We start from the raw sequence: 22,697 nt of genomic DNA, 5'->3' as shown, positions 1-22,697 counted from the left end.
AACAAATCATGTTAGTCATCTAGACAATGCAAAGGATATTTTGCCTTTTTATGGCTTTTTTTTTTTTTTCATAAAAGAAAGGAAAAGCAAAGATGTTTTGTGAGCTAACACTTTTTTTTTATAACCCCCTCCGCCAAACCTTTTTTAATCCAAGTAATTCTCTCATGCCTGTGGAATAAAAATTATATTGCGTATCTTACTCTGTATGGTATTTAGAAACCAAAGATCTGAGTGCTGAGTGTTCTCATTGTTACCACTGTGTCCTTGCTTCTAGACCCATACATACAGATACATATACATACATACATCTAAATATTTGTATCATTGAAATTCCATAAGGAGAGGTAAAAGAGCAGGGCTGAAAAAATGTTGAATAAGTAATGGCTGAAGACTTCCCAAATTTGTAAAAGACATAAATCTACAGAGTCAAGAAACTGAGTGAATCCCAAGTAGGATAAACCCAACAAAATCCATACCAGGACACATGATAATTAAATTTCTGAAAACTAAAGACAAAAAAAAAATCTTAAAATCAGGCAGAGAGAAATGATGTGTTACCTATAAGGCAAAACTGATTTGGATTACAGTAACCTTCTCATCTGAAACTGTGGAGCCAGAAGGAGATGGCATAACATTTGTCAAATGCTGAAAGAATTGTCAACCACAAATTACACATCGAGTGAAAGTGTCTTTTAGGGGTAGGGGAAATAAAAGACATTCTCAGATGAAAGAAAGCTAAAAAAATTTGTTGCTAGCAGAGCAACCCTTAAAGAATAGTTAATGGAAGTTCTTGAGCAGAAGGTAGATGACCAGAAGAAATCTTAGAACATTAGAAAGAAATAAAAAACAAAATAAAGGATACATAAAGGAGTAAATATAATAAACTCTTCTTGAGTATTTCCTTTCATGTGTTTTCTCTCGGTTTATTTTGTTACTCTTTAGCTAGATGTTTGAATCAAATTTTAACTTATTTTTTCTCTCATTTTTATTCATATGAGTTCTTGAGGCCATGGATTTTCTTCTGATCATTGTTTAAATGACTTTCTTCATTTCTAATACGTACTTTTCATTATCATATTTTTAAAAAATTTGTTTCTCTTTCACTTAAGACATGTTTAATAGAAACTTTGCTAATTTCCAAGAGGAAGGCTTTTTGGTTTTCTGACTTTGTTATTAATTTCTAGTTTTATTACCTCATGATGACACAGGGTTGTTTGTAATATTTTTAGTTTATGTAACTCCTAGATGCTTTCTCTCTGACCTAGTAGATGATCATTTTTTGGTGAGTATTCTATGTTTGCTTGAGATGAAAGTGTATCCTTTATTAATGGGACATGTTTTGATAAATTTATCAACAAGATTTATTTTTAAATGTTCTGGTCTTTTATAGCTTTATGTATTATTTGCCCACTGACCTATCTTGTATTGAAAAAGTATACTTAAGTCTTTAGGTATTAGTGTGTTTCTATTTCTCCTTGTATGTCTAGTAACTTCTGCTTTATAAAGATGGTTGCAGTGCATAGATGTTCATACTTATTATATTTTCCTCATGAATTGTATCTCTTAATGTCAAAATACATTTTATATCTAATGTTTGTTGGTGTGAACCTTAGTGATGACAGGATTATAAACTATGACTCCTTATTTGCTTTGGTCACTCTTGTCTTTGTCACCTTTTTAGATCTGTTTCAATACCTCTTCTCTGCACAGCACACAGCAGGTCTTGCTTTGTGAGAATTTAAAGATTTTTATTAATGTCATAAATGTTATGTATATTTTTATTGTATTTACTATTTCTACATATTTCATTACATGGTTCTCTTTTATTTTTAACTTTCTATATTCAGGAAGGTTGTTTCCTCAATTATTTCATACTTGAAACTGGTTTTCTATAATCTTTATACCTGAATGGCAGATGAGCTAGATATAAAGTTCCTGGTTCCCACTTTCTTGAGTGTCTTGAAAATGCTTCTACACCATTGACGTGCTTTTATGTTTCTTTTAACATGTATGATACAAACCAAATTCTCTTGCCCTTCTAAGTTATGTGGCCTTTGTGCCTAGAATTGTTAAGGAATTTTTCTTCATTTTTAAGTTTTACTAGGCTATGTCTTGAGGTAATTTACCATATTGGTCAATTTCCTCAGTACATGGTAAGTTCTTTCCAAATGTAAATTCAGGTCTTTTATGTCTAGGAAGTTTTCTTGGATTGTAGTTTTTCTTTTTCAGGTACTCTAATTATAAATATGTTGCCTGTCTTCTGTTTCTACCACTTTCTCTGATTCTTTAACTACCTTCTTTAATCTCATTTTTATTCTTCTGGGGTTTTTGTTGTTGTTTTGGTTTTCTCCTTTCTTTAATTTCTTTTCTATATTTAATAAGCACTCAATTTTTTTTCTGGTTTTGTCCATTTCTGTTCTTAGTTTTAAAAATTTTTGGTGTTTTTCTAATCTCTGAATGCTTATTTGAGCTTACTTAATTCAACTTTTACTTCTGCATTGTAGGTTTTTTCTGCTTTGTGAGATTTTTATTCATTAGAGCAGGATCATCAGCTGAAATGTTTGACTCTCATTTTTTTAAACTTCTTATAGAAGCTATATTATAGGTATTATAGACATCTTTCATCTAATTATTTTGTGGTTAGAGCAGATGTTTCCTAATCCAGGTGCAACCTCTTTTGTCAATGTAACAAGATGTGGTTTTATCAATTAATAATAATTTCCTTCATCATCTTTTGGTGACAGTAAGTAGTAATTGTTTGTTTTTTGTTTGGTCCTCATTTATTTTTCTGGATACTTAATTTTTCTTTCTTGCTTATTTCCTTTTCTACACATTCTCCTAGAGGGTTTCTCTCTTTTTTCTTTTCTCTTCCTCTCTTTCCAGGAGTAATACCTTTTTGGGATCAGAATTTTTTATACTGAACCCTTGAAGTCCCTGCTCTATAGCCCATTCTCCAATCTTCTCACCCATAAGGTGGACTTTCTTTTTCTGGAGTTATTTCAGCTCAGTTTGGGACCCCTCATTTCCCTCTCCCCTCTTCCACATGGTTTTGAGACTCCCCACATTCTCTACAAAGGCTTAGATCAGGCTTGAGGTTTAACTTTGCTATATGTGTTGTTTCTTCCTTTTTACAGGTAATTTGAAGTTTGTACTGTTACCTGTTTTTTATATTTGTGGTGGATTGTTCTACTTGATGGATAAGTGTGGAGAGATTTGGATTTAGGCCACTATAATTTTTCTCAGGTTATCTAGAAGTTCACATTTATGTTCTTTCTAATCAAGGTTAACCAAAAAAGAAATAAAAGACAAACAGAAGCCCCCATGTAGTTTTAGTTTCTATTTTTCTCTTTAAAATGAAAGCTTAAGTTTTCAGATTTTCCTTTCTTGAAGAGGGATTTATATAATTTTATTTCCAAAAGAGTGGTTGAAGAATTTTTTATAATTTAATTCTACTTTTTGAAAAAAGGACTTTTCAGCTAGGAAATAATATTTGGAAACAAGCATATAGCTCATTTTTTTACAGAAATTGAAAAGAAACAACTTTTAAAAAATTCCTTTAGAATTTGTAGAACTCTAGTGTTGTTATGTATTTTATAACAGTGTCATCTCTTTCAGTTCTTTGCCTTTAAACAAAATTTTCTAAAGGAATATTCTTTTTTAGACTTCATCATTAATATTCTTTACATGATTAAAAATTTCCTATACCATTTGTTGATATAATTGAATATTTTAACTGGGTAATTTTTAATTTTTATATTATAATTTTATTTTCTAGCTGATTCAAGGCTGTGCTTGGTTGTGTGGAACAATTATTTTGAAATTTCTGACATCTAAAATCTTAGGTGTTTCAGATCACGTAAGTACTTTCTAGTTAAAGCATAAAAATTTCTGCAAATATGTAGCTAGATGAAAACTTTGAAACCATCTATTTTTACCTATTTGTTCTATAGAGATTAAGTGCCTTCTTCAGAGTCCTAGGGGTAGTTATTGGCTGAGTCAATAATAAAACTGTGCAGTTCAATGATCTTTTCAACCCACTAAGAAAAAACTATCAATGAATGCTGACTTAGCCATCCAGGAAAAATATTAATAATATCTTAAGTAGTTATATGTTTGTATTTCAGTTAAAATACAAATAGGGGCATCTGGCTGGTTCAGTCAGTAGAGTGTGCGACTCTTGTTGGGGTTGTGGTTTCGAGCCCCATGTTGGGTGTGTAAATTACTTTAAAATCTTAAAAAATATTTATTTGTTTAAAATAATAAGTTATTTATTTATTGCAAATGTTAACATATAAGCAGGCTGTACTCAGCTTTGAAATATAAAACTCACAATCTCAATGTAGTTTTATATATGTATAATTACAGACTAAAATTAAGATGTGACTTGATATTTTTAAAACTTGTAAAAGGAAAATGGGAAATATTAAAAGTTCTCTATCTTTTCATCTTCTGGAAAATATATGGACCTACCCCTCATGTGTGGTGTGTGTTTGTTTTAAAGCCAGTGTCTTACCGAATAGCCTTTGTCTAAGCAGAAGTCCCTACTTAGCTAATCAGTTCAGGGGAACAGAAAACAGTGCAGGAATTTATTTTTGATTCTTGACACTTACTGTTTGGATAGAAGTGCACATGAATGTATCATATAATAACCTACTCTGAAATGTACTTCATATAGGACTATCCAATTAGAACCCTGTCTAATGCTGAAATTTCTTCAACTTTAACAAGGGATTATGATACTCTCTGGAAGGTCAAGTGCTTTCACTCTCCAAGAGAATTGAGCTTACATACATGTTGAGGTTAAATAAAATTTCAAAATGTAAGGATTTATTCACCATTTATTGCTAGCTCTGCATGATGATTGCTTAGGTTTATTTGTTGCTGCTGTTCTCTGGTATGTCTGACACATTTTCCTTTTTTCTTTCCCTTTTCTTAACTTTTCATTCTGTAGGGGCTGTACATTTTACGGTAAACTTTACTGAAGCCTTCTGATTCAATTATTTATCTGTTAATTTGGTCTGTGCTTTTCTTTTCTGCCTTGCTTCACATTGTCACCCAATTGATTACAAATCATACACACACACACACACATCCCTTTGGTGTACTCTTAAGTGACTTCCTGTATGTAACAGTTGTGAGAAAGACTTGAAATGAAAGTGGTTTGGTTAAATTATTATCAATCATCAGGCCTAGTCCAAATTAGAAAAATAAAGTCTAAATTATCCTTGCTATTGGTAGATAAGGGGAACCATAAATAAATGAAAACCACAGACAGTTGTTACATTTGATACAAAATAATTTTTGTTCCTGCAAAATAATTTGAATTAAGGTTTACATATCAAATATTTTCTTTTTTTGGCCTTCTGAGAATGCAGTGGAAAGATAATTATCTCACTGACATTAGGTAATAAGTATTCAGTAGAAAATACATTGAGTTTGGTTGGTGCTGTTTATTTCAAAGGCCTTGGAGATCAAGTAACTAAACCAAAGTAGTGTGCATAGTTGTTGTAATTCTTATGATGAGTAGCTCTTATGTTTAATGGCTTGAATGTATGTCTGAAAAATTCAACAAGCACCAAAAATTGGAATCAGTGTATGAGGCTTTGTGAAAATGACAACACATATAAAATTTATTCATGATTTGCAGTGTGTAGTGAAAGGGTTAACATGAGATTGTTTCCTTCTTAATAAATGATGATGATAAAATCTCATGATTAACTGCATGGTGGTTTCTGCCCAGTGAATGTTGATCTTAGCTCACTCTTTATATTATCATCTTTATTTTTTCTGACCTCTTTCTTCTTTTCTTTTGATATTTCTCTTTGTTTTCAGTTTTCTTCATAATTCAGTGCATAGCAATGTATAGTTCACTGATTTTTCTTTAAATTTTCTTTGAGGGGCATCTATGTACCTTGGATTATCTCCTTTGTAGACTTTACTAATATAACAAATCAATTCTTATTGACCATAATTCTTAGTGTAATTTTAATTTGTTTTACTTTATTGTCTTCCCAGATTCGCCTGAGTGACCTTATAGCAGCCAGAATCCTAAGGTATACAGATTTTGATACCTTAATTTACACCTGTGCTCCTGAATTTGACTTCATGGAAAAAGCGGTATGAATATTTTTTTGATTTTTTCCTTCTCTACAGGTATGATAGTTTTTTGTTCTTGAGTTTCCTTTTAATCTGAAACTCACAATTTTTGTTCAGAGACACCCAACTTTATCATTTTTTTTACTATAACTTTTATTAATCATATAGCATTCCTCACCTGTTTTTTTAATGTGTAAAATCAATAAACAGTGACCTCTATCTTAAAGAGTTATTGATGATGATTAAATGAGATAATCCAGGAACAGTGCTGAAAATACTATTTGATCCACAGTGAATTACTATTATTATAATTCAATTACTTTTATTTTTTTTTAAGATTTTTTAATTTATTCACTTGAGAGAACAGAGCAAGCCAGAGCATGAGCGGGGGGCAGGTCAGAGGGAGAGGGAGAAACAGACTCCCACTGATCGTGGAGCACATGTGGGGCTTGATCCCAGGACCCTGGGATCATGACTGGAGCTGAAGGCAGACGCTTAACTAACTGAACCACCCAGGTGCCCCATACAGTTCAATTACTTTTAATAATCTAGGTCACTTAGAGGTATGGGACTGCTCAGGAAAAATAAATCCAAATTCTTGTTTTGGTTTTCAGAAACTTTAGTTTTATTTCACTTAACACTCCAAATATTGTAAAAAATTTTAACAAGATATTGCCAAGAAAGGTATACTACTACTAAGCATACATTATTCTCTTATCTATCCAACCAGTCATACATTCACTCAAAAACTATTATGACTACTATTTATTTATCTGTGAGGCAGTTTGCTGTAGGACTGACTACAAAGAGGAAAATGTCTTGGTTCCTACCTTCAAAAAGTACTTAATTTAGTGACATGGTTAATCACTTCAACCACAATAATGGGTCATGAGAATTATTTAGCTGCTGATGTCATTTTATTGCTTACTCATATTTACAGTAATTACATTGACTGGCTTTCTTCCTTGTTTTTTCTAGCTTCACCAATGAAAATAATGGAATTTTGCAGCCCAGGAAATGATAATATAGGGTCTGGGGATCAGTAAACATAAAATTTAAGAATTAATATTATGTAAATAACAAAGATAAAACCAAAAGAAAGGAAAAAATAATAGACATAACTTATTTTTGGTTTAATGGCTTTTACTGTTAAAATCTTTGGTACATTTGTATAACTTTTTATAATTTTCATTCTTATAGTAGAAGATGAAGGTTGATAAATACATATAATGTTAATGACAAAAACATTTTTACCTTTAAGAAATTTCATTGTGATAGTCAATTTGACATAGATTTTTACTCATTTAATGTAAAATTTAATAACAAATGGCTATTTTGAAATAATTTGCTTTATTTCAGACTCCATTGAGATACACAAAGACATTATTGCTTCCAGTTGTTATGATGATTACTTATTTTATCTTTAAAAAGGTATTTTTAAAATATTTTATCATTTGCTTTTGGGTTCAAGATAAGGACTAAAGTGGATTAATGCTAATAGCTCGGAATTCCATTTTATTTTTAGGATGATCCCATGCTCCCTAAAAAAATTTCTTATTCAGATCTCTCTTTATTTAGTATTACATGGGTTTTTTAGAAAGCCTCATCAGAAAGGATATTCTTATTCTTTCAAAAGAAATTTATTAGTTACCCACTATGTACCATGAACTACATTCACAGTGTTAGTCCACTGGGGCAAATAAAACAGGCCTGCTCCTATCTTGGAACTTACAGTCTCAGTGGGGGTGCAAGGGCATTAAGCAAATGATCACACAAACGACTAAAGAATTAAAATTGTCATAGGTGTTGTGAAAGGAAAACAACAGTTCGGTATCTTCTAAATATAAAGGACATTCAAGGAAGTCTTGATCCATTTTAAGACATGCACAGGAGAAATCTGTATAGATATTCTTTAAAACATTGTCTATGTATTCATTATTTTCGCAACGAAAGAAAATATTATTATGAGAGAAAGAATAACGTTCTAAAATACCTCTGGCAGGTTTTCTTGGTCTGGGAGTGGTGTATCTGAAAGCCTAGCTAAAGACACTGGGTCTTAGTTTTTAGCATTTTTGAACTATATATTGTTTAAGTCAGTATGTATTTATTTTATACCTTCAAGTAGATAACAATAACATTTCTCTACTACTCTACCAGGTGTGATCCTGTTGAAACTAGTTTTCTTTATTTAAAGTCAAATTGCATATCTTCTCTGTATAGTTCCAGCTCCTACATTTCTCATTCCTGTGTTTGCACATAAAATGTGAATAATTTATGAGTGGGAAAGGCATCTGCCTCTACATCTCTGTGGTTTTTCCCTTGATCCAGTTCCCTAGGGACCACTTGGAAAGAGAACAGAGGTAGTAAGAAGGAATGGGTCAACTACACCCAGTGTCCCCTCGGCTCCACCTAGCTCTCCACTAGCCTCTTTCTATTCCATTATGACAAATGGTGCTATTCTTTAAGGCTCCACTTAGAGGAGCTAATGCAGGAATTAACTCCAGTGGGGAGATAGCGAACATGGGAGAAGGTGATAGCTAGAAATACTATTACTATTTTTTTTTTTAATTAAGATCCACGACTCATAAACATAGTACTAGTCCCCCAAACACACCACAGCTCAAACCATGCATATGCATTAACAGGCATTTTTGTGCATTTGCTGCGTGTGTACACACATGTGTGCACACAGACATGTCCCCATCCCTGCAGCTATTAAAGCTTAACACCTTTCTGTCTCCATATAAACCCCTTCTCTTTATTTGTCTCATTGTGGCTTATTTTTTTTACCTCAAGAATACTTCTGATATTCATTTACTTTTTCACTTGTGTGAAATCGCTTCTGGGAAGAAAGAAGAAAAGCATATTGAATGATTTTTCTGTGAAATTACTGTATCTTAAACTCCTATAAGTGCATATATTCTATTAACTAAACCCCTAAATAGGCTTTTTGCTTGCCTAAGTGATCAGAATCTCATGTGTGTCACTTGAAACATTCATCCATAAAAAATGCTCTTGAATGAATGAGAGAAATTAAAAATTCTAAACTTAGATTTCATTTTAAAATTCAAGTTTTACTATGTATTTTTTCATTGTTTATCTCTAAGTTATAAACCACCTATTGTGCACAGTGTAAAACTTGAAGTTCCCTGTAAATGTTTTACTCTACCTTTAAGTTGCCTAGGATTGAAGCTAAAGACTCTTTGGCCCAGTTAAGCCCCCACATTCCCCTTCACTCCTCCCTCTGTCCCTCCCTCACCATCATGTGGTACATTGTGGTAAGTGCTCTTTGACCTTCTGTAGGGGTTATTTCTGGCTGAGATAGATCAGGGAAGAAGATATGCCAGAGCTAATTTTATAATAATCAGAAGCTTTAGTGAAGCAGGAATATAAATGGCGTGGGTGGGAGGATGGGGGCGGGTGGGGCGAGGGAGAGTTGGGGGGAAGGAGAGAGAGATTACTACTTTGCTTGGAAGGTTAAGATAAAATAGTCTCTGAAAGTACATGGAAGAAGCTGCCTCCTTGGTGGAAACCAATTCCCCACTTTCAGCCCACTTCCCTCCCAGTAAAATAGAAACTTCAACTCTAATAAGGAGTTGCCCACATGTAAGAGCTTAGAATTTTAGAGTTGAAATGGACCTTAAAGGTTAAAGAGGGCACGTATTGAATGGAGCACTGGGTGTTATACGCAAACAATGAATCATGGAACACTACATCAAAAACTAATAATGTAATGTATGCTGATTAACATAATAACATAAAAAAAACTGTACAAAAAAAAAGATTTACCCCAATACCCTTTTCTTTCTTTCTTTCTTTCTTTTTTAATAAAAGAGGAATTTTAGAACTTCAAGAAAATATTTGCCTGAGGCAGAGATGGGATTAAAGTGTTACTGAGGACTCACTTTAACAATAAAAACACTTCTTTCTAGTGAGGGTGTTTATGTTAATGAATCAGAGCATGTTAAATATCACATAATTCCTTAGAAAAGCTTAATTTATTCTATTCACAGGTTTATCGTGATATTTTATATGTCTTATCTGCAAACACTTATCTAAGGTAATTATATCATAATTGTTTTTAAATCATAGTATATTCAGTTAATAAATAACTACTGTAATATCAAATGAATGTGTATTAAACCAGCATTTTGATTAAGAAAAGAGACATGAACCAATCTTAGATGTTCTCTTTAAAAAAAAAGAATGTATTATTCTTAGATATCTCTTTTATGTGTTTGGACTTGTTTTGGAGATATTTCTATTTGAATTAACTCAAAGTTCAAATCAATTTAGTTTAATTTTAATATATGACTAGAATTTAAAGTCCATAAACAGAAGTAAGCTAAAGTTTTGTTTTGGCAATTCTTTTTTTTAACTTTCAGAGAAAATATAATTATTTTTCTGTGTATTCATGAAATAGTTTTTCTGCCATTTTTGTTAAAACCATTTGTTGTATCACATTTTTTTGGTGGTTTAAGTGAAGTCACTAACTTCACTGGCATAAATTATGTGAGAAAAACATGAATCACATATTGCTAGAGGACTTGAGAGATTGTGAAGAAAACTTCCTTATGAGGAAAATCTTAAATTACATTTTATACTTGTAGATACATGATTAAATTTGATGTATTAATGAAGTTTATTTTTTAGGACAGTTTCAGATTTACAGAATAATTGTGAAGATAGTACAGAGAGATTCCATGAGCCCCATACTCCATGCTTATATTTTCAGTAAACAGTTTCATATGGTTGTCAGAAGGGCTTAAATGAACTTTATGGTTGAAATGGTTAAATCTTATTTGTGGAAATCCAAATCAAAGGGCTTAATAGACCCACTCTACTTTGTTCTGGTCAGATGGAGCCCAGAGGAAAATGCCTTGACATTGTAAAAGGAGTGTTTTTAGAGCTCTGAGAATTATTCACATAAGGAATGCATGAAGGCACCTGGGATATTTAACTGAATAATAGAAGATTGAGAAGTACATGCCAGCTGTCTTCAAATATTTGAGAGGGTACAGTGTAGAAGAGGACAAACTCAAGGGGACCAAAGGGTGGAAGATATTTAGCTCAAAATAAGGAAGTGATTACATTCCTAAAAGTGATAGCCTTGTGTGTGTGTGTAGAGGTTTTTTAAATTACAAAATAATACATGCATATAGTAATGCATACAGATGAAATAATATTTCAAGAAAAGAGGGAGTGTTTCTCTCCCTTAGACTCCTCACTGGTGCTGATGGTAAATTGTTTGTATGTATCGTTCTAGAAAACATTTCCAAAAACACAATATTTTTATTAAAAAAATAGAATAAGTCTTATTATGTAATTTTTTATTCTTATTTAGTAGCATATCTTGGGTGTCTGCCTAGATCTTCCTCATACTTTGTAGTGGTCTCCACATTTTATTGTTCATCATATAATGAGTGATTACTAAGTATTTAGCCATTCCCACAGTGATGGGGGTTAAGATTATATTTATCTTTTTGTCATAACAACCAGTGCTAAGAGTAATGAACATATCTGTACATATTTCTTTGCATACTTATTTTAGTGTTCAAAATATTTGAAATGGGACTGCTAGATCATAATATGAATATTTATAATTTGATAAATACTGAGAACTTATGCTGAGAGTGTGAACACCAGTATTATCAAACTTTAACATTTTCTTTCTGACAGGTTAAAAAAAAGGAACTCATTTTATCAGTCTTCACCAGTGAAGTTTTACATCTTCCAAATGTGTGTGACATATTTACATTTCTGGACCATTTGAAAATTGATGTGTGGGATTTTTTAAATTATGGACAGTAACCTTTTGCCTATTACATGTATATAACATTTCTTCTAGGATATCAGTTTATAGTTTATTAATGGTTTTTGACAGAAGTTTAAAATTTCTATACAGTCACAACTATACATTTTCTGTGTTAATTTATTGCTTAGAAACACCCACATCAAAATCATTAAATTATTTCCAAATATTTTCTTTCATAATTTTCATTTTTTGCCAAATAAGAATATATTTAAAGCATACAACACAATGATTTGATATATATATTTATACACATTATGAAATGATTACCACAATCAAGTTAATTAACACATCTAACACATCCATCACCTCAAAGTTACCTTTCTGTGTGTGAGAACACTTAAGATCTACACTCTTAGCAAACTTTATATAATATGGTATTATTAACTGTAGTCACTATGCTGTACATTAGTTTCTCAGAACTTCTTCATCTTATAACTAGAAGTTTGTACCCTTTGATGAACATCACCCCTGTTAGCCCCCATTATGCACCCACAGCAACCATAATTCTTTTCTGAGTTTGACTTTTTTCTCTTTTATAGATTCCACATATAAGTGATACCATAAAGTATTTGTCTTTCTTTGGCCTATTTCACATAGCATAATGCCGTCCAGGTTTATCCATGTTATCACAAATGGCAGGATTTCCTTCTTTTTTTATGACTGAATAATATTCCATTGCTTATATGTATATACCACATATTCTTTATCCATTTGTCCATCAACAGACACTTACGTTGTTTCTATATCTTGGCTATTGTGAATAATGCATCAATGAACATGGAAGTGCAGATATCACTTCAAAATATGGGTTTTGATTCTTTTGGATATATTCCCAAGAGTAGGATAGCTGGATCATATGGTAGTTCTATTTTTAATTTGAGGAACCTCCATACTGTTTTCCATAATGGCTGTACCAGTTTACTTTCCTACCAACTATGCACAAGGGTTCCCTTTTCTCTACATCCTCATCAACATTTGTCTTTTGTCTTTTTGATAATAGCCGTTCTAAAAGGAGTGAGGTGATATCTCATTGTGGTTTTGAATTGCATTTCTTTATTAGTGATATTGAGTACATTTGCATTTTTCCTGTTCTTCTTTGGATAAATGTCTCTTCAAGTCCTTTGCCCATTTTTAAATCAGATTATTTATTTTTTTTGCCATTGAGTTGTATGAGTTCCTTATTTACTTCAGATATTAACCCCTTATCAGATACAGAGTTTGCACATATTTTCTCCCATTCCATAGGTTGCCTTTTCATTTTGCTGATTGTTTCCTTTGCTGTGCAGAAACTTTTTAGGTGATGTCATCCCACTTGTTTATTTTTGCTTTTGTTGCTGGTGCTTTTGGTGTCAGATTCAAAAAATCATTGCTAAGACCCCTGTCAAAGAACTTTTCCCCTGTTTTTTTTTCTCATTGGAACTTTAAGGTTTTAGGTATTACTTTTAAGCCTTTCATCCACTGCAGCTTAATCTTCGTGACTGGTATAAGATAGGAGTTTAATTTCATGGTTTTGCATGTGAATATCCAGTTTTCCAACCATCATTTATTGAAAACACTATCCTTTACCCATTGTGTGTTGGTGCCCCTATCAAAGATGAATTGACCATATATACATGGGTTTATTGTTGGGTTCTCTATTCTGTTCCATTGTTCCATGTGTCCATTTTTATTCTTGTACCATACTGTTTTGATTACTGTAGCTTTGTGATACAGTTTGAAATCAGGAAGTGTAATACCTATAGCTCTGTTCTGCTTTCCCAAGATTTTCTTGGAACTTCAGGGTCTTTGGTGGTTCCATATGAATTTTAGGATTGTTCTTTTTATATCTGTGAAAAATGTCATTGGAATTTTGATAGGGATTGCACTGAATCTCTAGATTGCTTTGGGTAGTTATGGATATTTTAAATAATGTCTTCCAAACCAAGAACATAGAATATCTTTCTATTTATTTGTGTTGTCTTCAGTTTCTTTCATCAGTGTCTCTCAGTTTTCAGTGTAGAGGTCTGTCTTCTCCTTGGTAAAATGTATTCCTAAGTGCTTTTTTTTTTTTTTTTTGATGCTATTATAAATGAGATTGTTTTCTAAATTATCTGTTCAGATAGTTCATTGTGATTGTGTGGAAATGCAACTGATTTTTGTGTGTTGATTTTGTATTCTACAACTTTATTCATTTATTAGTTTTAACAATTTTTTGATGGAGTCTTTAGGGTTTTCTGCATATAAGATCATGTCATATGCAAACATAGATAGTTTTACTTCTACCTTTATTATTTTTTAAATTTCTTTTTCTTGCCTAATTGAATGGATTAGGACTTCCAGTACAATGCTGGAGAGAAATGGTAAGAGTGGGCATCCTTGTCTTGTTCCTGATCTTAGAAGAATAGCTTTGAGATTTTTCAACATTGAGTATGAGGTTAATTTTGGGCTTGTCATACATGCCTTTATTATGTTGAGGTACATTCCTTTTGTACCTAATTTGTTAAAAGTTCTTCTCATGGAGGGGTTTTGAATTTTGTCAAATGCTTTTTCTGTGTCTACTGAGATGATCATACGGTTTTTATCCTTCATTCTGTTAATGTGGCATATCACATTTATTGATTTGTGTATATTGAACTAGCCTAGCATTGCAAAGATAAAAATCCCACCTGCTCATGTTACACGATCCTTTTAAGGCAAATCGCGTTGAATTTGGTTTCTAGTATTTGTTGAGGTTTTTTGCATCTAATTTCATCAGGAATATTGGCCTACAATATTCTTTTCTTTTATCATCCTCATCTTCAGTATGAGGGTAATGCTAACCTTGTAAAATGAGATAAAACATGTCCTTTCCTCTTAAATCTTCTGGAAAAATTTGTGAAAGATTAGCATTAATTCTTGTTTAAATGTTTGGTAGAATTCTCTAGTGAAGCCATCTGGTCTTCCTTTTTTTTTTTTTTTTTAGATTTTTGATTACTGATTCAATCTCCTTACTAGTTTTTTTTTTTTTTTTTTTTAAGATTTTATTTATTTTTGAGAGATAGGGTGGGGGTGGCAGGGGGCGAGGAGCAGAGGGAGAGGGACAAGCCGACTTCACGCTGAATGCAGAGCCTGATGTGGGGCTCAATTCCACGACCTGAGATCTTGACCTGAGCCAAAATCAAGTGTCGGACGCTTAACCCACTGAGCCACCCAAGTGCACCTCCTTACTAGTTTTAAGTCTATTCAGATTTTCTATTTCTTCGTGATTCAGTCTTGGTAGGTTGTATGTTTCTAGGAATATGTCCTTTTTTCAGGGTATCCAGTTGTTGGTGTATAATTTTCATAGCAGTCTCTTATGACCCTTTGTATTTTTGTGGTATCAATTTTAATGTTCCCTCTTTCATTTATGATTTTATTTATTTAAATCTGTTTTTCTTAGTCTAACTAAAGGCTTATCAATTTTGTTTATCTTTTCAAAAAACCAGCTCTTAGTTTCATTTATGTTTTCTATTGTTTCTTGTCTCTGTTTCATTTATTTATCTTACAATCTTTGTTTCTTCTTTCCTTTTACTAATGTTGGGCTTAGTTTGTTGTTCTTCCGGTTCCTTGAAGTGTATCGTTGTTTATTTGAAATCTTTTTTTCTTAATGTAAGCATTTATCACATAAAATCCCCTCTTAGAACTTTTGCCGCATCCCGTAAGTTTTGGTATGTTGTGTTTTTATTTTCATTTGTTTCAAAGTGTTTTTTATTTTCTTTTGATTTCTTCTTTGACCATGTATTTGTGAATTTTCTCTCTTTCCTACTATTATTGATTTCTAATGTCATACTGTTGTGGTCAGAAAAGATACTTGATATGATTTCAGTCTTAAATTTGTTGACTTGTTTTGTGACCTAACATAGGATCTATTGTAGGGAATGTTCTGTGTGCATTTGAGGAGAATGTGTATTCTCCTGCTGTTGGATGGAATGCTGTATATTGCATTTTTCATTTTCATTCATTGTATTCTTTACCTCTAGATGTTTCTCGTTCTTTTTTAATAACTTCTAGCTCACTGTTAAACTTGTTTTATTCATGGATTGTTTCCTGATTTTACTGTATTGTCTACATTCTCTGAAGTTCACCGATCTTTCTTAAAACAATTATTTTGAATTCTTTGGCAATTCACAGATCTCTATTTCCCTGGGGTTAGTTACTGGAAAATTATTGTGTTCCTTTGGTTGTGTCATACTTCCTTGATTTTTCATGTTTCTTATAGTCTTTCATTGATGTCTTCACATTTGATGGAGCAATCACCTCTTTCAAACTTTAGGGACTAGTTTTGGTGAGGAAAGACCTTCACCTGCAGGTGGGTGTAAAGAGCCAGCTGGGTAAGGTGTGCTGTTTCCATTCCTGGGGAAGGCTCAGCAGCATAGTGCCTGTGCACCTTTATCAGCGAGGTTAGTATCAATGAAGATTGCAGGGCTCCTCGATGACCAAGGCTGTGGATATCTGTAATGGTGGTGATCTGTTAGGATTTGCAGTGGTGAAGCTGCTGGGGACCACCCGATCTTTCCCCCATGGAGCATGTCATGGCCAAGGGGATCCCCCTTGGCACTGGGTTCATCTTATGGATGCCCTGGTTGTAGTGGTGACGGTGTTGTTTGATACATGGGTGCCCATGGAGCAACTATGGGGATTGGAATTTGTGTGCTTGCAGAGCAGTGGCAGCTCTGGGGTCCAGCAGCTCTGGCTAGCCCACAGTAGTGGTGGACCTGGGTCCTGAGATGAGAGCGCACATGGAGCAGCCATGGATTCAGGGACTGTGGCCCAGGCACTCATGGAGCAGCAATGGCTTTAGGGTGTGGGCCCCTGGCTAGCCCACAGTGGTGACAGTTTGTGGGACATGGGTATGCATCAAGTGGCCACAAAGCTGGAGTCTGGGGTGCAGGCACTCAGAAAGTAACAGCGGGCTTGGGGTTCTGGCTAGCTTGCAGCATTAGTTTCACACCTAAGGCCCTGGTGTGTGGGGTCGGAAATGCTGGCATATGCAGAGCAGCCATGTCTCTCTAGCTGGCCCGCACGGGGCTTGTGCCCGAGGTTGTTGGGGACGGGCAGCCCAGGTTCCAGAGTGGTGCCCAGCAGCTCCTACTGGGCGGTAGTGCCGCAGTGTCTCCCTCCCAAGGGTTACTCGGTTCTTTTTTACGTGAGAAACACCTTTACTTCGCCTTCACATTAAGTTGATGGTTTGGTTAATAGGTATTTCTGGGGTTTTTTCCAGCATTTTTAAGGTAATTATTGTTTTCTAGCATTGAACATTATAGATGAGAACTTTTTTTCCTTTTATTTATTTTTTTATTATTATTATTATTTTTTTAAGATTTTATTTATTTATTTGAGAGAGAGAGTGAGAGAGAGAGAGCGCACAAGAAGGGGGAGGGGAGAGGGAGAAGCAGACTCCCTGCTGAGCAGGTTGCCCGATGCGGGACTCGATTCCGGGACTCCAGGATCATAACCTGAGCCGAAGGCAGTCGCTTAACCAACTGAGCCACCCAGGCGCCCTAGATGAGAACTTTTATATAAAGTTTTGCTCTCTGGATATTTATGGAGTTTGAGATATGCATGTGCATATGTACACATGAGTGTGTGTGTTTTGTATGTTTATTAATTCATGGGACATTTTAATCTGAACATTCACATCTTCCTTTACCTCAGAGAATTGTTGGTTCTCTTAATCTTTTGCTTTAGCCTCTCTTTTTTGAACATCTGTTATTGCTCTTTATCAATTTATCTGTTTCATTTGTATGTTTGCAGATTTGGTTGTGCATTCACATTTTAAATTAGCTACTAGATTTATTTGCATCAGCAATTATTGTCAGGGCCTGTCCTCCCTTGCACACAGCGGCTCACCGCAGGGTCCCGTTGTGACCAGTAGATTTCAGGACAGATGAGAAGCCCCCTGCCCCACCCCCTCCACTGGGCAAGTCAGGGCCAAGCTGCAATGGAGGCAGAGTAATTTGGCGATTGTACTGCTTTTCTGATAGGCTCTCCCCTGACCAGCCTTTAAAAAAAAGATCTCTGGATCTTTGTGTGCCCTTGAACTTCCTTACCTCTTAGTGTTTTACTTGAACTGTGTTACTTTTCTCTCCAACCCCAAAATCCATAGTAGAAGAATATGGATTTATGCATATAAAACCAAAGTCTTCCATCTTCTCGATGGAATGATGAACCAGGCAGTCCATACCTCTTGTACGAGTCTAACGTGCAGGCTAAGAGGAGAACAACATCGACACTATTCAGCCTGTGTTCACTGCACAGTGCCTAGAGCTCAGTAGGTTCTTTAGACATACATTTTTGTAGAACTAAAAATACTTATATGCTTTACCCAATCACTTCTAGAAATTTATCCTGAAGAAACACTCAAGGATGCTCAGAGTTTTATGTACAAAGATGTTCATGGTACTTATAGTTGTAAAAAGTGAAAGCAACTCAGAAGTCCAGCAGTACTTATCTAAAGCAGTGTATATATTCTACGTGGCTGAATATTTCATAGAAATTATTTTTCTTTAAATCCTTCTAGAGGTACAGTCTCTAGCAATCAGTAAAACCTATTTTATCTTAACCAAAGCATGGCTTTTTTACATACCTTACATAATCCTATGTAAATCATGTAATCATGCCTTTCAAATTGCTATAATTTTTAGTGATATTGTCTAATATTTTTTATGTTACTGAGTAGTTTAGAGAGAATCAAATTTTTTAAACTTAACAAATAAATGAAGTTTATATATATGTAATCATAATGGACATTCAGTAAATAGAGAATGTTTTTTATTTCAGAAAACAGCTCCTTGAACATGGTGAGGTAAAACTTTCATTTTAATCTCTGCTGTATTTGTGTATTAAATTCTAGCTCAAGGATACCTCACAAAGGTACTGACTCGCTGCGGATGCACTGTCAGCAGTTGGCTCAGTGGTTCCGCATGGCTAATAAATGCTGATCCTTCCCATGGGTTCATCGTTTTTGAATAGTCGTCAGGATTTCTGAAAAACAGAAGGCTCATTTATGACCATGGAGCATAATTAAGTTATTTTATTTATTTATTCATTCATTCATTTATTTGTTCAACAATAAAAGTGTTAATTCCTGACCCACTGAGCTAGTCAGCCTCAGCCCATCAGGGCAGACATCTGTGGCCCTGTGCCTGGTGGCCTTTGGCCACACCCAGACTTGATGGGCAATCTGTTACAATCTTAGAGTGTTACAGGATACAGAAGATGGTATAGCCTGTTCCTGCCCTCAGATAATTTTTCAACAGAGACATGAAACAAATAAGGCAACATTTTATATGGTGCTAAATTACTTTGGGGCATATGAAGAGAAAGCCCAGCAGAGGCTGGAAATATGATTTCCTAAGTAAAAGCACTTTGAGTCTTAAAGGAAAGGCCAAACTTACAAGAGAGGGCAACTGAATTTGGACCTAATAAAAACAGCCTATAATGATAACAAATATTTTTTAATAGTTACTATGTGCCATGTACTGTGCTGTTTTAATTCTCGTAATATTATTCCCATTTTGCAAATCAGAAAATTATGTTAATTAGAAGAAAGTAGCTGTTAACAGAGACAAACACTAATATTTCAAGGACTTAACTCAGTAAAGTTTGATTCTTTGCGCACATAAAGTTGAAACGAGGAGTTCCTGGTTAGTGGGTGGCCCTCCCAACAAGCAGTGATTGAGGAACCCAGACTCCTTCCATTTATAGCTCGGCCATCTGCAGTGTGTAGCTTCTGAGGTCGATGTGCTTGTCTGCATCACGTCAGCAAAGGAGAAAGAACAGGGAAGACTGCCCTGGAGGATTGATGTGCTTGTCTGCATCAAGGCAGTGAAGGAGAAAGCACAGGGAAGATCATGCACTAGAGCTTTTGTAAGGGCTGGGCCTGGAAATGGAAATGTAAGCTTCCTGGCCTCAGCCAGACCTCAGGCACACAGCCACACCTGACTGCAGGGAGCTGGGAAATGGAGTCTAGCTGCATGTCTAAGAAGAAAAGCAAAGCGGTCTTGGCCACGGAATAGAGACCTACGGAAATTAAGTAACTTTCCTCAGGTCTGCCACTAATTTGTAGTAAAGCTTGCATTTGAACACTAACAGTCCGCTTCCAGTGCCTTCAAAGTAGTAGTCAGAACTTATGGCTTCCTATGTGCAGGGCTTTTGGGGAAGTGATTTACATATAGTTATAATTTCATTCACACAACAACCCGTTGAGGTAAGTACAGTTATTCTATATATTTTACAGGTGAAAGAAGACTATGGCATGGAGAAGTTGAGTAACTTAGGGTCACAAAGCTGAAGGGACCTTAGCTCTGTGGAACCACGGCCTATGAACCTAGGCCATGTGGCAGCAGAGTCCCTGCTGTTAATCATTCTGTTAAGCACATCAGTCCTGTCACATTGCCCAGTTTTACTTAACAGTGCACATTCATACTTTATATTTATTGTATGGTATTTAAAACCCACTGCTTTTTTTTCTCATTTAACTTTATTTATTAAAAAAATGTTTTTTATTATGTTATGTTAATCACCATACAGTACATCATTAGTTTTTCATGTAGTGTTCCATGATTCATTGTTTGTGGATAATACCCAGTGCTCCCACTGCTTTTTAGAAACACAATATTCCTTAATTTTCTGCCTTCTTTTCTCACATGAATTTTGCTTTCTTATTGTCTTTCATTTCTCCATTTATCTTTATTTTGCCCATTTTAATTTTTTTATGTTAATTCTGCATACTAATCAGTTCAATCTTTATTATGTGCTTATTATACACCAGGTCCCTGCTTTTGTGGAATTTAATGTGTAGTGGAGGAAGACAAGCAATGTGAACAGATAATTATATGTGCCTTGACAAAGGAAGTAGGTAGAAAAGTAGTACAGAAGAAGTGATTAAATTTGTGTGAAGGAGATGGGGTAGTTAGGAACAGATTTTTTTTTTTTAATGACCTTAAAGGAGGAATTTACCAAGGTCAAAGCATGTGCATGTACAAAGAAGGCATAAGGTAATACGTTATGTTCAGAGCTACAGACAAATCAGGACTGCTGATGCATAGAAAATGCAAGAAGTAGCAGAAAATGACATAGGTTCAGACCACGATGACTTTGTATGCAAAGAAGCTGAACTCTATCCTGGACTTTGTTGTTAAGCAAGAGATTAGGTATAATCAGATCTGAGTTGTAGATATATATTTGTCCTGTTGGCCATAAAAAGGATGGCTTTTTAAAAGGTAATCAGAATTTCAGGGAAGAATTACTTCTTTTGAAAAATGGATTGAGTGATATATGTTGGGGGATCTGTACACTTCTGTGTTCTCAGACTAATAGAACCATGTGGTTGAATACTTTATTGTCTGGAGAGGAAGCATAGTGTAGTGGTTAAAGAAGCAGACTTGGGAGTTGGCTGGCCCCAGATCCTTGTTCTTCCACTTACTGGCCGTGTGATCATAGCCAAGTTACATTACATCTTTTCGGGAACAACCAAAACAGCAGTAATAACAATAGTTATCTCATATGGTGGCTGTGGGATTAAATGAGTTATATGTAAGAGAGTTACAATAATGCCTAGTGTTAAGTTAATCACTGTGTACATGCCCACTTTTAAACTTGCGTACCTTCTGGACCAAGACCTCTGGGGCTCCAGTTAATACTCTGTCTTCTGTTAACTATGCCAGTGAAGGGTATCTCTACCATGTTTTCAAGACATCTCCACAACTGTGGTGGAAGGTAGTTTTGACAGGGACAGTCTGCCATTTGGACTGGCCTTCTACATTTAGTCTTTGTTTTCTTTATGCTTGGGAGCTGCTACCTTATACTTTACCCAGTTGGGCTCACTTATATCAAGGATGGATAGTGAACAGTTTCCTGAGCTTCTCTTCTTCCCTTGCTTCCAGCCTCTAAAAGATGTGAGGATTTTCTTAGTAATTTTTATGTGGAAAGAGGTACTAACAAATTGATGGTAGGGTAGTAAAGGATTTTGGACTGTGCTTTTTGACTGTAGCCCTCTGTCTTCTACTTAGTAGTTAAAAAGAAAACTATTTGATAGAATAGGAGATAAAATAACTATGGCAAGAGAGGTCCATGGAAAGTCAGTAGCCTGTGAGTAGAGTGGTTAGAGCATGTGGATAACAATAGAAAACAAACATAAGTGGTGCCATTTGGAATGGTTGTTCTGTGTCATTCCCCCACAAAAAAAAAAAAAAAAAAAACAAAAACAAAAAAAAAACCATGCAGGGAAGATAAGGAAATGGTGAGGATCTTTCAGATGTCCATATGAAAACAGAGTCTTTTCAGCCTTTAGATAATAGAGGAAAGTCAAGAAGAATTACTCCTTTGGATTTAATTCTTGTCATATGAGCAGTTGGTGCTAAAGTAGAAGTGATGGAAAAAGAGTACAAGTGATGGGATTTCGGAGAGACGATGATAGTCTCATCCTGTGGCTTAGGATAACCAAAGGAAGGCATGTTGGGAGAAGTCAGATGTACACTTTCATAAATTAGAACCACATCTATGGTAGTCTGTTTCTAGATGCCACATTTTAACAAAACATGGGCGATCTGTACCATGTCCAGAGCAAGGCAGCCAGAATTATGATACCACAGAACTAATGATCCAAGTTTCTGAATATTTAGCTTAAAAATAGCTTTCTAAGGGTGAAGGTGGGATTAGTGCAAAGTCATGAGTACAGCGTTTGGATAATAGAGAACTGTCATGTGCAAATGGGTTAGACTAATTTTGTGCAGTTGCAGAGGTGTGGAAATTATGGGGAGACATTGGTTCAGTCTTAGGAAAGATT

General features: G+C 34.6%; 1 protein-coding gene across 1 annotated transcript in view; it reads left to right on the top strand.

Annotated features, from left to right (window-relative positions):
- DPY19L2 (dpy-19 like 2) overlaps positions 1 to 22,697 on the top strand; it is a 90,883-nt gene that overhangs the window by 53,115 nt on the left and 15,071 nt on the right. The window contains exons 13-17 of the mRNA XM_035021409.1: positions 3,776 to 3,856; positions 6,016 to 6,117; positions 7,456 to 7,527; positions 10,110 to 10,156; positions 18,689 to 18,713. Of these exons, the coding sequence (XP_034877300.1) occupies positions 3,776 to 3,856; positions 6,016 to 6,117; positions 7,456 to 7,527; positions 10,110 to 10,156; positions 18,689 to 18,713 (327 nt within the window). The remainder of the gene's footprint in view (positions 1 to 3,775; positions 3,857 to 6,015; positions 6,118 to 7,455; positions 7,528 to 10,109; positions 10,157 to 18,688; positions 18,714 to 22,697) is intronic.

The sequence above is a fragment of the Mirounga leonina genome, unplaced genomic scaffold (genome assembly GCF_011800145.1).
Source record: "Mirounga leonina isolate KUSES-001 unplaced genomic scaffold, KU_Mleo_1.0 Mir_174, whole genome shotgun sequence".
NCBI classification, from domain to species: Eukaryota; Metazoa; Chordata; class Mammalia; order Carnivora; family Phocidae; genus Mirounga; species Mirounga leonina.
This window is presented reverse-complemented; position numbering and strand designations above follow the sequence as displayed.